We start from the raw sequence: 15,191 nt of genomic DNA, 5'->3' as shown, positions 1-15,191 counted from the left end.
CCACGAAGACTTATTGTCACAGCTGTTTCAAACCACAGCAGAAGCACACCTGTCATTCAGGTAGTTCTGTGCTTGATTGATGGAAGAGTCGGAGCCCTCTGACTTGGGTACAGTAGGTAGCAGATCCCAGAGGAGCAAAACTGCCGCGGCCTAGAAGCTTCAAGGTTGGTGGCGGGGCCGGGACCCCTGTGAAGGTGCTGCTTTTGGGTCCCCATGGCAGGAGAGGTTGGGGGAACAGTCAGACAGCACCATCGTGCTTCATGCCCACAGGCCGGTCACAGGCCGTGATGCCTCTCTGCGGGGACAGCTGTTCTCAAATGGTTGCTCTGGCGGCAGGATCGTTGGAAATTGCTTTTGTGACTCGGTAGAGACTGGAGAAGGACACCGAGAGAGCCGGGGGCAGATCCCAACTGAGTCCTGTGGTCGTCTCTTCTGCCGGCACGCTGTACATGACATGGGGTCTTCTCTTCCCCCAGGTGTTTGTGGCTTGATCGTCCCTCAGGAAGACATGCCATTTTGTGACTCTGGCATCTGTCCGGACATCATAATGAACCCGCACGGCTTCCCGTCGCGAATGACGGTCAGTACGTTTTTCATAGGTACCGCTTGTGAGGAAGAAAGTGGGCAGTGAGTTTGTAGGTGGTGCTGGCCCCGGGACCCTGGAATTTATTTTCAGAAAGATCCCTTGACCCTCTTCCCAGCCCCCAACAGTGCTAAGTTACTCTCCCGTGTGGAGGGAGGTTGGAGCGGGTCTGCTGTTCCCTTCGAGAGCAGTCTTCTGAAGGAGGAACATACCCCTCGGCAAAAAGAACCCCTTGAATTGACCCCCACGTATCTCCAGTCCGGTGGCATGGCATCCTGGCTCCACTGCTTAGCAGCTGTACAACTTGGGAAAGCTGCTTAACCCGTCTGTCCCTGAGTTCCCCCGTGCATAGCATGCATCCCATGGGGATTTAGGGGCAGGAACTTGGACCCCATGTGTTAAGCTTTTCCAAGGGCCACACAGTAAGAGAGCGATAAATATTTGCTGCTATTAGTCTGCCTCGCTTATTAATAATCGTCATCTTGGTCTTTGCGGGGAGTAGGCTCTACCTAACTAAACAGACTTCCCGGACCACGAGGAGGTGCTGACTTGGGTTATTCCATCCCACAGGTGGGGAAGCTGATTGAGCTGCTGGCGGGCAAGGCCGGCGTGTTGGACGGCAGGTTCCACTACGGCACTGCGTTTGGAGGCAGCAAGGTGAAGGACGTGTGTGAAGACCTCGTTCGCCATGGCTATAACTACTTGGGGAAAGACTATGTTACATCTGGTATCACAGGGTGAGTACGTTGGTAGACATTTTAACGAAAAAGTTAAAGTGTGATTTTATTAGAATAAGTGGTAAGAGTCCTTAAAGCATACTGTAAGATGAGCTGTTCTCTTATAAGAAATCAGGCAGAAGAAAGTCTAACTTTGGAACTGTTACCTTCTGCTGTAGTGGCCGTCATGTTGGCCTCCATGAGTCTATCAAATCAACACATCGCACACTTTAAACTTGCTCAGTTATATGTCAGTTATATCTCAATAAAACTGGGAGGGAAAGGAAATCCAGATTCACAGAACTGGTAAATTAAGGAGTGGTGTTTTACTGGTGAGGCTGTTATTTAAAAAGGAAACAAGGTAACTTACCAAGGTAGGGATTCTGTGCAACTTTGATTGTATATAATGCAAAATCCCATCACCCTTGAACTTGCTCTGTATTAAGAGGATGAATGTCAGACAGTTCATGCTCTGATGGCCTGAGAGGCCTGACGTGTGTGTACTCGTTCCTTAAGTGTGAGATGGCGAGCAAGACGGACAGGGTCCCTGAGCTGTGCAGCTGACCAGTGAATTTTGTTGCTAGACTTATTACAAAATGAGACAAAAAATAACTTCTCAGCAGGTCCTACCGTGACTCCTTAACTTGAAACTACAACTCCATGTTATCCATTTCCTACCTTATTTTTCTCTGTAGCGTTTATCCTTCTCAAATACCCAGAGTAATAATGCTGTCTAATACTGTATCTGTCTCCTCCCTGAGAGCAGGGTCCGTCTGTCTTGTTGACTGTTTTATTTCCAGTATCTGTGCACACAGGCACTCCATAAATATTTATTCAGTGAAGGAATGAGAACAGATTGGTACAAATAGCTCTCACTGAAATGAAGGCAAAGAATGGGTTAGGACACCTCTGTGAGGTGGTGGGTGTTTCAGTGGTGATAGGAAGGGTGAGAAGAATAGACCGTTTGAAGACTGATACAGAGGAGAGGCTGGGTTTGACACCTTCCAAGGGATAGACCTCAGTTCACCTGAGGTGAGGCTGCAGAAGGAAAGAAGGTTCTCACAGGCAGAATGTTGGCTCCTCTCTCCTCTCTGGGGAGAACCGGAGATCCCTGAAATTCTCGGAAATGACCGGCTTTTGAAACTTGACTCACACGTGGTTTTAAAGGATCAAATCAGTTGCTTAAGTTAAGACGCACATTGTATTTTGTTCCAGATAAAACTCTGGGACATGGTGTTTCTACTGTTTTACTGAGGCTTCACTTGTACTCAAGCAGTACTGGGCGTGGACCCAGGGCTTGATTTGGTGCTGCAGACTATAGTGATGGGATTAAAATGGTCAGAATTGGTATCTTTTAAAAAATACTGGGTGCTGGCTTCTCCAACGAAGACATACAAATGGCTATCAGACGCATGAAAAGATGTTCATCATCACTAGCCATCAGGGAGATTCAAATCAAAACCGCTTTGAGATACCATCTTATACCAGTTAGAATGGGCAAATTTAACAAGACAGGAAACATTGTGTGTTGGAGAGGATGTGGAGAAAGGGGAACCCTCTTACACTGTTGGTGGGAATGCAAGTTGGTGCAACCACTTTGGAGAACAGTGTGGAGATTCTTTAAGAAATTAAAAATAGAGCTTCCCTATGACCCTGCAATCACACGACTGGGTTTTTACCCCAAAGATACAGATGTAGTGAAAAGAAGGGCCATCTGTACCCCAATGTTCATGGCAGCAATGGCCACGGTTGCCAAACTGTGGAAAGAACCAAGATGCCCTTCAACAGACAAATGGATAAGGAAGTTGTGGTCCATATACACTATGGAGTATTATGCCTCCATCAGAAAGGATGAATACCCAACTTTTCTATCGACATGGATGGGACTGGAGGAGATTCTGCTGAGTGAAATAAGCCAAGCAGAGAAAGTCAATTATCATAGGGTTTCACTTATTTGCGGAGCATAACAAATAACACGGAAGACATGGGGAGATGGAGAGGAGAAGGGAGTTGAAGGAAATTGGCGGGTGGGGGGGGGGGAGATGAACCCATGAGAGACTATGGGCTCTGAAAAACAATCAGGGTTTTGGGGGCGCCTGGGTGGCTCAGTGGGTTAAGCCGCTGCCTTCGGCTCAGGTCATGATCTCAGGGTCCTGGGATCAAGTCCCGCATCAGGCTCTCTGCTCAGCAGGGAGCTTGCTTCCCTCTCTCTCTCTCTACCTGCCTCTCCATCTACTTGTGATCTCTCTCTGTCAAATAAATAAATAAAATCTTTAAAAAAAAAAAAAAAATCAGGGTTTTGAAGGGGCGGGGGGTGGGGTGGGGTGGGAAGTTGGGTGAACCTGGTGGTGGGTATTAAGGAGGGCACGAATTGCACGGAGCACTGGGTGTGGTGCATAAATGATGAAATCTGGTACACTGAAAAGAAATTTAAAAAATTAAAAATTAAAAAAAAAATAGGGATGGGATGCTTGAGTGGCTCAGTTGGTTAAGCATCTGCCTTCGGTTCAGGTCATGATCCCAGGGTCCTGAGATCGAGCCCCACATTGGGCTCTCTGCTTAGCAGGGAGCCCACTTCCCGTCCTCTTCCTCTGCCTGCCCTTCTGCCTACTTGGGCCTTTCTCTCTCTCTCTCTCTCTCTCTCTCTCAGATAAATAAAATCTTTAAAATAAATAAAATGATCTATCCAAACCATGATAACATAGATTTCCATAGAGGTATCACACCTGAGATGTTCTAGAAACTCACATTGCAGGAAGAGAGTAATGGTCTGTTTCAAAAGCGACTCACTGAAGTAGCCGAGGTCCACTTCAAAAATTACGGTTGTCGTGGCGAAACTGATAGTCTCGGTCTTCACTCTGCACCCAGAAATAATGCAGAAGTTGACCAGAAGACCCCTGGGGATAAAAATATATGTTTATAAAAAATTAAAAATTAAAAAAAAAAAGTTGACCAGAAGATGTGCAGAACCAGTGAATGGATTTGGCTGGCCTTCTGAACGTAATTTCACTGAAAGATTTGAACGAACGGGTCATGCTCTGCTTCCCGCAGATAGCTTCGCATTCTGTCTCCACCCCCTTCCTCGGTGCCTACTGCTGTTCTCACACCTTTGCCAATGATCTCAATGGCAGAGTTTGAGAAACCTGAGTTTAGCTTGTCAGCTGAAAGTTTCCCAGAGGGCTTGCCAACACATTCACCTACCAGCTTCACAAACCCGTGCCAAATTCTTGAGTATAACTAGGAGTGAAAATGGCACGTGGCTGTCTTCAGTGGTCGATGGGATGGCATTAGGGGGCAGAGTTCCCTAGATTGTACCAGGAGCAGCCATACCGAGAAGGATTGGAATCCTCGATGATCAGAGCTGGGAAGAACCTTGGTCTGACCTTCTTGTTGTACAACTAGGAAAACTAGGATAAAAAGGTCATGTAATGACTGCGTGACAGAGCTGGGACAGGACCCATGTCTCCCAACACCCCGTCCATTGTGCCTTGCACTCTGCTCTGTGTCTTCCACGAATCTGGCTGTCTGTAAGCCAGCACAGTGGCTTGAAGGCCGCAAGCTTCTGTGCGGGTGTTGCTAGCGTGGTATAAGATGAGGCAGGCAAGCAGGGACCAAGTGCTTCTGTGCACCTCTGCTGTGTTGCTCCCTGCCTTTGCTTCCAACACTCGTGCTTCATGCCGTGGCCCAAACACACTGCGTGTGAGCCAGGGAGGGCCCTGGATTCCCTGCACTGCTCACCAGCTCTGATTAACATCCCTGACCTGCTGGGCCTATTCCTTTCTCTTAAATAAAAGAGGCAGGATGGTGTGTCCCTCCCTGGATGGTTTATGGACTAAATGGCACAGGGCAGATTCCTCCTTACTTTTGAGGATTTTCCAGGGTAGGTAGATTTTTTTAGAGGCATGAATTTCCTTCCCGCTGTTGCTCCAGACTAAAGGAGAAAGGTTTCTTCTGTCAAAGCTGTGAAATAGTCACTGTCTTTTACAATTCTTACTACAGTTTTGGTTCATTGAGTCCGCTGTGTTTTAACAGACCTATACGAGCACCAGTCAGAGCCAGGCAGGGTCGCTAGTGCTGGAGACAAAATGCTTACCCTGAGGAGTTTGCTTCCACTGGGGAAATGGGCAATAATCAGGGAAATAATAACTGTGTGTTAAAATATCAAGTGGTGGCAAGTGCTCTGAAGAAAATAAGACAAAGATGAGAGCTGAGACAGCGTGGGGGCTCGGTGATGGGGGGATGAGAGAGAGCTCATCTCACAGGGAGGTCTGTGAGGAGGTGAAATGTTTGATAGCCGTGTGAATACCTGGTGGAAGAATATTTTAAAAAAACAGGAAGTGCAAAGGCCCTGAGGCAGACAGGCTTGCTCCATTTGAGGAGCAATGAAGAGACTGGTGTTACTGGAGTAGAATGAGCAGTGGGGAAAGGGAATAGGGCATGAGTCACAGCTGGGCAGGAACCAGACTACACGAGACCTTATGGCTGTGATACAAAATTTGGGTGACACAGATTCTGAGTGTGGTAGGAAACCTTTGGGAATTTAGAGCAGAAGAAGACCCTGCTATGATTTACATTTTATTTATTAATTTATTTTTAAAGATTTTATTTATTTATTTGACAGAGAGAAATCACAAGTAGATGGAGAGACAGGCAGAGAGAGAGAGAGAGGGAAGCAGGCTCCCTGCCGAGCAGAGAGCCCGATGCGGGACGTGATCCCAGGACCCTGAGATCATGACCTAGCCGAAGGCAGCGGCTTAAACCACTGAGCCACCCAGGCGCCCCTGATTTACATTTTAGAAGGAATCGCTCTGGTTTGTCCTGTGAAAGACAGATTGTTGAGGGCTAGGAGCGGAAGCAGGGAGAGCAGCCAGAAGAGAGTCTGCAGGGCTCCAGGTGAGAAAGGACAGCGGCCTGACTAGGGCGGGAGCCGTGAAGGAAGGACCGTTCTGCACATACATTCTCACCACCTATCTAAGTTTTCATTTCTTAAGTAAACAGGGTGTCTTCTAGGGTATCAGTGGTGTTTTTCTGTTTTCAGATGTAGCCTTTCTATTCAGTGACCAAAAATCCTTCTCTCTCATTCATTCATAAGCCTGTTCTGAAACAAACAAGGCCTTCCCAGGGAGGGGTCCTGGAGAAGGCTGTCTCTTGTTAGCCCAAACCTGGTTTCTTAGCTCAAAACTCTGACCTTTCTTTCAGCGAGCCCTTGGAAGCCTACATCTATTTTGGCCCTGTGTATTATCAGAAACTGAAGCACATGGTGCTGGATAAGATGCACGCCCGGGCCCGGGGCCCACGAGCTGTTCTTACTAGGTAAGAGAAAAGCATTTATAGAAAGAATTTCGAATGCATTCGAGTCTACCTTGCATGCCCCAGATACAGCAATAGGCAGACTCAGCAAAGTTTCCGTTTCCCTGAGATGTCAAAATTTGAAGTGTTAGGCATTGACAAAAATCCTTTATGTCTGGCTAGCATGAAACAGTAGCAACCAATTAAAAATCATTCCACAGGCACAGGCGGCCCGTCCCAGGTCTTGCCCATGGTCGCCTGACTACTGTTTACGAATGCGGGCTCATTCAAAAAGGGTCATATGTCAGAACGTAGACACACTTACGTCCCCACCACATATGTACACGTGGGTACATCTTTGTGCTCCCGGGTGTACACAGAAAACACATGCATACATTATTTGGGAACCCAAGCACAGCTGTCATTTTCTAAAACTTCTGTTATTGGAGCAGAAGGCACCCGTACCTGCACGCAAATCTGAATAAGCTCCGGGAGGTCCACGCGGGCCGCATTGACCAGGGTGTTCTCAGCTCCAAGCCCAGTGTCTACATGTTGATGAATGCGTGGGTATAATTGTTGGAAAGGGAATGACAAATGCTAAGTGTCACGTGTTCTTATTACTACATTTTTCAGTTGGAGAAGAATAGTTCAGGATAGTCGTTCTCAACCACTAGCAGTTTTGTTTTCCAGGGGACATTTGACAGTGTCCAAAGGCATCTTGGGATGTCACAGCTTGGGGGGGTGGGGAAGGGGCTACTGCCATCTGGTGGGTGGAGGCCAGGAATGCTGCTGAAGACCCTACAGGGCACCGGGCGGCCCCCACTGCAGAGAATTAACCAGCTCAGTGGGGGCTTTGTGCCAGGGTTGGGGAACATGGGCCTCGGAGCCAGACAGACACAGATGTGAGCTCCCCTCCACCTCGTGGCTTACCGTGAGCCTTGGACAGATCACTTAGCTTCTCGCGGCTTCGGTTTTCTCAGACATGAAGTGGCAACAATAATGCCCACTTCACAGCATTCTGGGGAATCTCCAGTGTTCAAATACAGAACGTGTATAGTGCCGATCCCTGGGGGATGCTCCAGAAATGGTCTGTTCCCTCCCTGCTCCGCTGATCCCGGCTCAGATGTTCCGGTACAGGGGAAGGGTAGGTATGAAGTGGCAGGCATCCCAGTTTACTTTTTTTTAAAGCCAAGGGAGAGGTGTAGATGACTCAGTCCCGTGACCACTTAAAACTGAGCAAACACACGTGCCTGTTGAAATGGTAGACATACATGTGCTCCAAACTGCGGAAGAGGGAAGAGAAGTCAAGATCCTCAAGGCACTGGTGAGCCCAGCAGTGAGACCCTACTGGGGTTAGGTTTGAGGGGAAGGATTTATTGTTACATCAGGTAATAGTAATCATTTATTATTACCACTTAATAACAGGAGCAACAAGTAGGGAGGCTCTTTGGGAGCCTTAAATTTTACAATTTACAAATGCAGCCCAGGGGCGGGCTGGGCGGCCTGGCTCCAGGTCCCTGACCAGTAAGTGATTTGAATCCAGCCCTGTGTTCATAGCCAGCACGGGATGCTGCCCCTTTGTCGGTTTAATCTAGTAACAACACATTTGTCGGATTTGTTTCAAAGGCAGCCCACGGAGGGTCGGTCTCGTGATGGCGGTTTGCGTCTTGGAGAAATGGAACGTGACTGCTTAATCGGTTACGGAGCCAGCATGCTTTTACTGGAGAGACTAATGATTTCAAGTGATGCCTTTGAGGTTGATGTCTGTGGGCAGTGTGGACTTCTGGGGTATTCTGGCTGGTAAGTGGATACCATATGTCTTTCATACACACACCTTGCCTCTTAAATCACAGCCCACGAGGTGACCCTGGATCATACCCACATACTCTCCAGCCTTCGCCATCCACACATTCCTGGAATTGGGGATTTTCTGTATACCCGTTTAGTTCATCTGCCTAATGTTCTGCTTTCTACACCACTGGAGTTTAAATACCCAAGGAGCATGGACTTTTTCTTTTTCATATTATCTCAAACACCTTTTATTTCTGTTCACCTTTGAAAAATTCCTAGCAAATTCATTGTTAGGTATGAGAAGTAGAGCGTTTTGTAACTAGAAACTTTTTTTTTCAACCTCAATAATAATCAAAGAAATACAAAGTTATTTATTTTTTTTGACAGACTTAATCTCAAGTGAGGTCTGATTTTTTTTTTTAATTATTTCCAATTAGCTAACATACAGTACATCATTAGTAACTAGAAACCTTTTTGAAAACATTGGGTTGAATGCTGTTATTTAACCTCAAATCCCAAGAGCTTTGTATGCTGCCACAGGACATATAGGAAGTTGGTGCAGATCTAGGACGAGGACCTGGTATCCTGACCCCTTAACTGCTCTGTCTGCACAGCAAGCAGCTTTACACTCCGACTGTGAATTGCATCATAGTGGAGACAAGGTCTGTCCCAGTCATTCAATCAACAAACAATTTCTAAGAATCTGCTAAGTGCCAGACACTGTTCTAGGCTCCAGAATACAGTGGAGAACAAGGCAGATGAATGGATGCTCACAGGGCTCTTCTCTTCTAGGTCATTCTAACTACATTTGCCTTGTTTTCCCCCTGCTTCTCTGCTTGGGACCTGGTAGATACTTAGTAACAGATAATTGCCAGATGACACTAACCCTGTGTGTGGAGGATTACTAGTAGGTAAATTGTGTAAGTCATAAAGCTTACAATTTCTGTGGGGAGTTCAGTACACAAAGGCCAGCCTAAAAGGTAAAGCTCCATATTTGTTGGTTTGGTTTGTGGGGGAGGAGCACCTCTCCTTGTAAGCATTCCACCCTACCACCAAGGAAGGGCTCCTCTGCTGAGGGTCATCATTTCTGGGGCCCTGACTTACCCTGGAGGCAGGAGGGCCTGTAGCTGGCCAGGCGCCACTTACTTTCTACAGGAGATGAGGTCTAACAAGGTCTGAAGCAGGGGCTGCAGGGACAGGAAATAGCCTCTACTCCCTGGTCACCCTTCCCCTGCACTCCCAGCCCCCTTCCCCTAGGGAGGCACCATCCCCCGGAGGATGGAATTAGGTGCAGATGAGCTACCCTTGCGAGAATTTGAGGGCTGCCTGAGCCACTTTTTCCCCACTGCGTCTCTCCTCAAAGCCTCCTTCCAGTGAGAGTCCCAGCTCCCTGTCGTCCCAAGTCTCCAGTTCCTTGGTTGAATAAAGCAGATCAAGAAAGTAAGTGGGCATCTTAGAATAGAGTGTATACCTTGCTTGATATATAACAAAGCCTTTGAGCCCATGACTTTATGGGTTTAAGTGTAGAAGAGGTGATGAGACTTGGCTGTGAAGAAGTCCTTTCATTTAAAAACAAAGACGAGGGGCGCCTGGATGGCTCAGTAGGTTGAGCCTCTGCCTTCGGCTCGGGTCATGATCTCAGGGTCCTGGGATTGAGCCCCGCATCGGGCTCTCTGCTCAGTGGGGAGCCTGCTTCCCCTTCTCTCCCTGCCTGCCTCTGCCTACTTGTGATCTCTCTCTCTGTCAAATAAATAAGTAAAATCTTTAAAACAATAATAATAATAATAAAAACAAAGATGAGAGGTGGCCATTCGCAGTGCCTTTCTTTCATAAGGTTGTGGAGGTGGGTGACGTAATTCTAAGCATTAGCCTGGCTTTCTTATGTCAGGGACCGGGCTGGGGGTTTCAATTCGGAGATGTCTGTTCGCCTTTTGAAATGCATATTGATTTTGCCCTTTATTGTCCTGGCTGTGTCACACAGCAACCACGCAACTGTAAGAGGAAGGTGCCTGGGACCAGTGCCACTGTGCCTGCATCTTCAAATTTGGCACAAGGATTTTTAAGTCATTTACTTTGAAAAGACGATACAGAAGAGTCATTTTATTAAAAATAGGGATGATGAAACTTAAAATGGATTTCCTTTTCTTCTCCATCTCCCCTGCATTTTCTCCTGTGCCTCTCCCAAAAGAGAGAGATAGAAAGCAGTAAACCAGATTCACTCACGGACTTTGAAAATGTTCCCCTCTGTTTTGCTGAATATTCAGGGGAACCAATGAAAGCAGTAATCGATCTCAATATGATTGTTACATTCATAGCTTTTTTCCTACTTCATTTCTGTCTCATTTAGAGATCGTGTGATGGCAGTACCTGATTTTGAAGCTTGTGTGTTCTGTGTGTATTGTGTTTGAAATCCTTTGAAAGAGGGCTAAATCAGGTTACATGGTTTAAGGATCTTTACTGTAATTAAACCGACCTGGCTGTACTGTGTCTGGTTTTGAGTGGCCTGCTCATACCCTTGTTGCCAACAGAAAAAAATCCTAATCCAGCCTGGTAGTCTAGCAGTCTCCTTGTGCGGCTCTCGGTAGAGGAGCATAATGATGCGGTCCTTTGCCATCATTACCTGGGCGTGTGCGCCAGGCCGTGTGGGAGGGAGCACAGGCGTGTGTGGGAGGAAGTGGCTCTTTAATGAACAGCACAATGGAGGCTGAGTAATTAGAGCAGTTCAGAACCTTGAAACTGGCCTTTTGTCAGTGATTTGCACATTAGTAAGGCATTGCTATGGGGATGTTTACAGCAAGACTGTTGTTGTGCAGGAGACATGAAGGGCATAAGTCACAAAAGAGAGGTCCGGAAGGAAAACTGCAGAGAAAAGAAGATCCCTATTAAGATAATTAGCTCATAGAGAACATTTTACTGGACAGTCATTTCTCATGTAAAGCCACAGCTGCCTCCTTTTGCTGCCTTTGCCCTAAAAAGTCAGTTTATTTTATTGTTGTTGGGTCAAGTTTCTTTTGAAATCATTCAGACACAGGGTGAGATAATGTAATAGCTCATCATTTATATGTGTGTTATATATGCATACATATTTATATATGTATGCATGTATAATAATGCGTTGGAACATTTTAAATGGTCGAGAAATGTTTAATAATAGAGAAGGTCAGTGGGCTTTCTGGATTGTGAAACCTTCAATAAGCTTGGATTAAAGTCACAGAATAGCATAGAATCAGCAAGAAGTTGCTTCAGGTAAAACCATTCTCCAATTTAATTAAAGCACAAACATGATTCCTGAATAAATTAGGTCAACCAAGCACATTAAAAACATAGTTCTTAAATGATAATGCTTTAGCGAGGTCTTGAGGTACAGTCTTCCAGGAAGAAGTCCTTTACCATGTGGCTAGGACTGTGATTGTTGATGGGATCGAGCACTGCCCGTGTGTCCTCGGCTCCTGCAGGCCACCCGTCGTGGGAACCACCACACCGCGCTGTGCCGGCTCCTCTTTTCCCCGTGGGAACCACCACACCACAGGGCTGTGCCGGCTCCTCTTTTCCCCGTTCCCTTCTCGGGACATTCACGTCTATAGTGTCATTAACCACCGCGCTCGAACTCTTCGTGCTTTTCTTTTCTAAAATAACAAAGGCTTGATTTTGCTGATTTCAGAAATGATCCCTGCACTTTTATAAAGTATTCAAAGTTATTTAAAAGAAAAAAAAAAAAGAAAAATATAAATCATCACATTAATTCCCATCACCCAGAGGTGACCACTGTTCACATTTTAGTGACTCTTTTCGAGACATCTGTTTGCCCAGTACTTAGTTATGTAACATAACCTCCCCCCACCCCCAGGTTGTTTTTTCTTTCTTTAATAATGAACTCTTTGAAATTCTGGTAATAGCAGCAAAATGGAAATACATATTCACACACAAAAAAATCTCATTATATATGACTTTGGGGGCTTCATGTATTTTACGGGAACCCATCTGAGGACCTCCTGGGGCCAGGCCATTAAGCAAACTTCTTTTTTCACTCCACAGTGTGTCTCAGACACCTTATTTCAATAAATACAGGTCTACATCATCACGTTTAATGGCTGCACAGCATTCTTCTGCATAAACATCTTATCATCACAGGACCAGTTTCCTCCTGGCTCTTAGCAGTCTCCCGCTTTGTGCTGTTCTAAACAGTGTGAACATTCTCTTACACTCCTCTTTGCCACTTTTGTCGCACATTCGTGCACATTTACGCTGTTACACATGCTGTCTTACTGCCCCCCACACTGGCCTTCCCCTCTGGTCCCCACTCGGCTTGGAACTTTCTAAGCCCCGGTTGGTGTTCCTCTTGAACTCCTTCACCCCCGCTGTTGACTAGTTTTCCACCCAAGGCTCAGCTGCCCCAGGTTCTTGAGGTGTAGGGTGAGGTCCTGTTTGGGTCTGAAAGCTGGGAGGACTGTTCACTTCCTCCCCGGGGACTCTTCATGAGTTGTGGACACTGATGAAGACCTACGTTTGCTCTTCCTGAAAGAAGAGAAAAGAAGATCCTAATTGGAATAGTAGACGTATTGGTTAGGAGCATGGGATATTGTAGGAACTAAATGACAATATATGCACACCAGGGGAACATGTTGTAAGTACAGTGGCTTCTCCTACTTGTAGAAATCGCCAAGCTTGAAGAGCACTGGAAAAATAAATAGCATTTGGTTGGCCACCACGTTCTCTGTGAAAGTCCTGTGTGTCCCCCATCACACTTCCGGTGTCTCAGTGACCAAATTGTAATTGTTGAACGTCCTACCTTGAACAGTATAGTATAATAGATTTCTCTCAGATACATGGAGAGGAATCAGTTATACAAATTTTCGACATTGAGAAAATCTAAATCTGAGTAACTTGGAGTTGGCTCAGATTTCTGGGCCCCAGTCAGAACAAGTAAATGGGCAGGTGTTTTGCATTTTCAAGAGGTCTAGAAAATGGGAGTAAGTAGTTAAAACTGTGTGCTTTTAAACCTGCAGGAGCGATAGTTGTTTTGCTTTTTCCTTTGCCTCCCTTGGATGCTGCTTTTTGGGGGGTGGGCGGTGGGGGGCACATATGCCCATGTTTGATAGCGAGACTGGACGCTGACAGATGGAATGGAACGGGTAGGATGGTGGTAGGAGCCGCGCGGAGGCCTTGTTTTCCGAGCGATCATCCCTCTGACACGTGCCGACTTGGGTTTCAGGTGCCATTACTGCAAGTCTTCCTGCCATGTGTCCTCCCTCCGCATCCCGTACGCCTGCAAGCTGCTCTTCCAGGAGCTGCAGTCCATGAACATCATCCCCCGCTTAAAACTGTCCAAATACAATGAGTGAAGACGGAAAAGGTCAGCATTTATAGAGAACCACTGAGAGGTCAACACGGTGGAAAACGGGGGATTGAGGACCCCGTCTGCTTCTGTGACTGATTCCCTCGATGGCTTCCCCTCAAGAAAGAAAGATGGAGAGGCTTTCTTGCCTTGCGGACGGACGGCGCAGCCTTGAGCCGTGAGCCTCGGGCTCTGGGAGACATGCCACCCACACGGACCAGGAGGCAGTCTCCTGTTTCTGGGCTGAATGTGCTTCACAAATGGACATGACTTAAAAGAGAAGCAAACTTTTACTTATGTTCTGGTATGTTGAAATCTACTCATGAGAAAGATCTTCCTCCTTTAAAAGACATCTGGTGTTCAGTTCCCCCATGGTGCCTTCCCCGCTAACAAAACACCAAGACTCTTCGGACGTCTGAAGGGTATGAAGAGTCTCTTTGAATGGGTGGTGTGGCCTGTGGCCCTTGTGGAGGTGGCTGACGGGAGCAGGGCGTGAAGGGAGAGCGCCGTGGGAAGCCGAGAGCAGCGGATGAAGGGATGGCTTTCCTACCCGGTACTGTGAGATACAATAAATTCCTCCCATCCTAAGCAGGTTTACCAAGGATGTCCTCGTTTCTTATGGACTTGATTGCTTCTCTTTGGAACCTCCACAGGCAGGCCATGCAGTAAGACTTGTTGAACATCTGAAAATAATTCCATGGTGCTTTGTGGTTTTTTGTTTGTTTGTTTTGGTCCCTTCCATTCCTGCCAGGATGTTAGCTATGCATTTTCTTTTTAATCTGATGACCTTCTTCACTTTTAACTCTAATTTGTTCTTAATTGCTCTACCCTAAAGGCAGAGAATGACTTGTATTAAGGATTGTCTGTAAAGTAAGTCAGAAGAGCTTGGAGTAATGGTCTAAGGCTACAGTTCCAGTGTGTCACGTTGACGTGTTTCACAGAATATCAGTAGGTATCAGATGCCAACAAGAAGCAAACTCTAGTATCGAATAAGATTTAGAAACTGGATGTAACCAAGGTAAACATACTAGGAACTTTTTCAAAGCCTTTATTTACCAGGCTCCTATCCTGAGACTTCTCCCAAAGAGGGATATTCAGGGATATCAGGGAGCCAGGCTAGTCATTGCCTTGAGAACTCAACCTCAACATCATTTCATTTACTTCACAATAAAAAGCTCTAATTCAGAAGTAAAAGTCTAGGCACTTAACAGGAAAAGCAGAAGGAATGAGGGACATAGCATAGGTGAACGGGCCTTCCTCGTTCATCACCCCATGTCTCCGTTCATTTCAGGGGCTCGAAAGCTGTTAAAGAGGCAGAGGGGTTTAAATGCTGGATCAATTGGCTTTGCCGATTGTTCCTTTTTAGTTCTTAAAATTGATGGTGCCTTGGGACACGTGGGTGGCTCAGTTCGTTGAGCGTGCAACTCTGGATTTGGGCTCGGGTCATGTTCTCGGTCGTAGGATCGAGCCCCGTGTC

The 15,191-nt window shown here is 46.5% G+C and overlaps 1 protein-coding gene across 1 annotated transcript in view; it reads left to right on the top strand.

Annotated features, from left to right (window-relative positions):
* Window positions 1-14,908, top strand: part of POLR3B (RNA polymerase III subunit B) — a 104,438-nt gene extending 89,530 nt beyond the window's left edge. The window contains exons 24-28 of the mRNA XM_082740562.1: window positions 477-580; window positions 1,154-1,320; window positions 6,499-6,612; window positions 8,215-8,388; window positions 13,592-14,908. Of these exons, the coding sequence (XP_082596688.1) occupies window positions 477-580; window positions 1,154-1,320; window positions 6,499-6,612; window positions 8,215-8,388; window positions 13,592-13,721 (689 nt within the window). The 3' untranslated portion in view covers window positions 13,722-14,908. The remainder of the gene's footprint in view (window positions 1-476; window positions 581-1,153; window positions 1,321-6,498; window positions 6,613-8,214; window positions 8,389-13,591) is intronic.
* The last annotated feature ends 283 nt before the right edge of the window (window positions 14,909-15,191 follow it).

Source organism: Mustela nivalis (assembly GCF_964662115.1).
Source record: "Mustela nivalis genome assembly, chromosome: 7".
In the NCBI taxonomy this organism is placed as follows: domain Eukaryota; kingdom Metazoa; phylum Chordata; class Mammalia; order Carnivora; family Mustelidae; genus Mustela; species Mustela nivalis.
The sequence above is the reverse complement of the archived record's forward strand: the minus strand, read 5'-3'. Positions and strand labels throughout refer to the sequence as shown.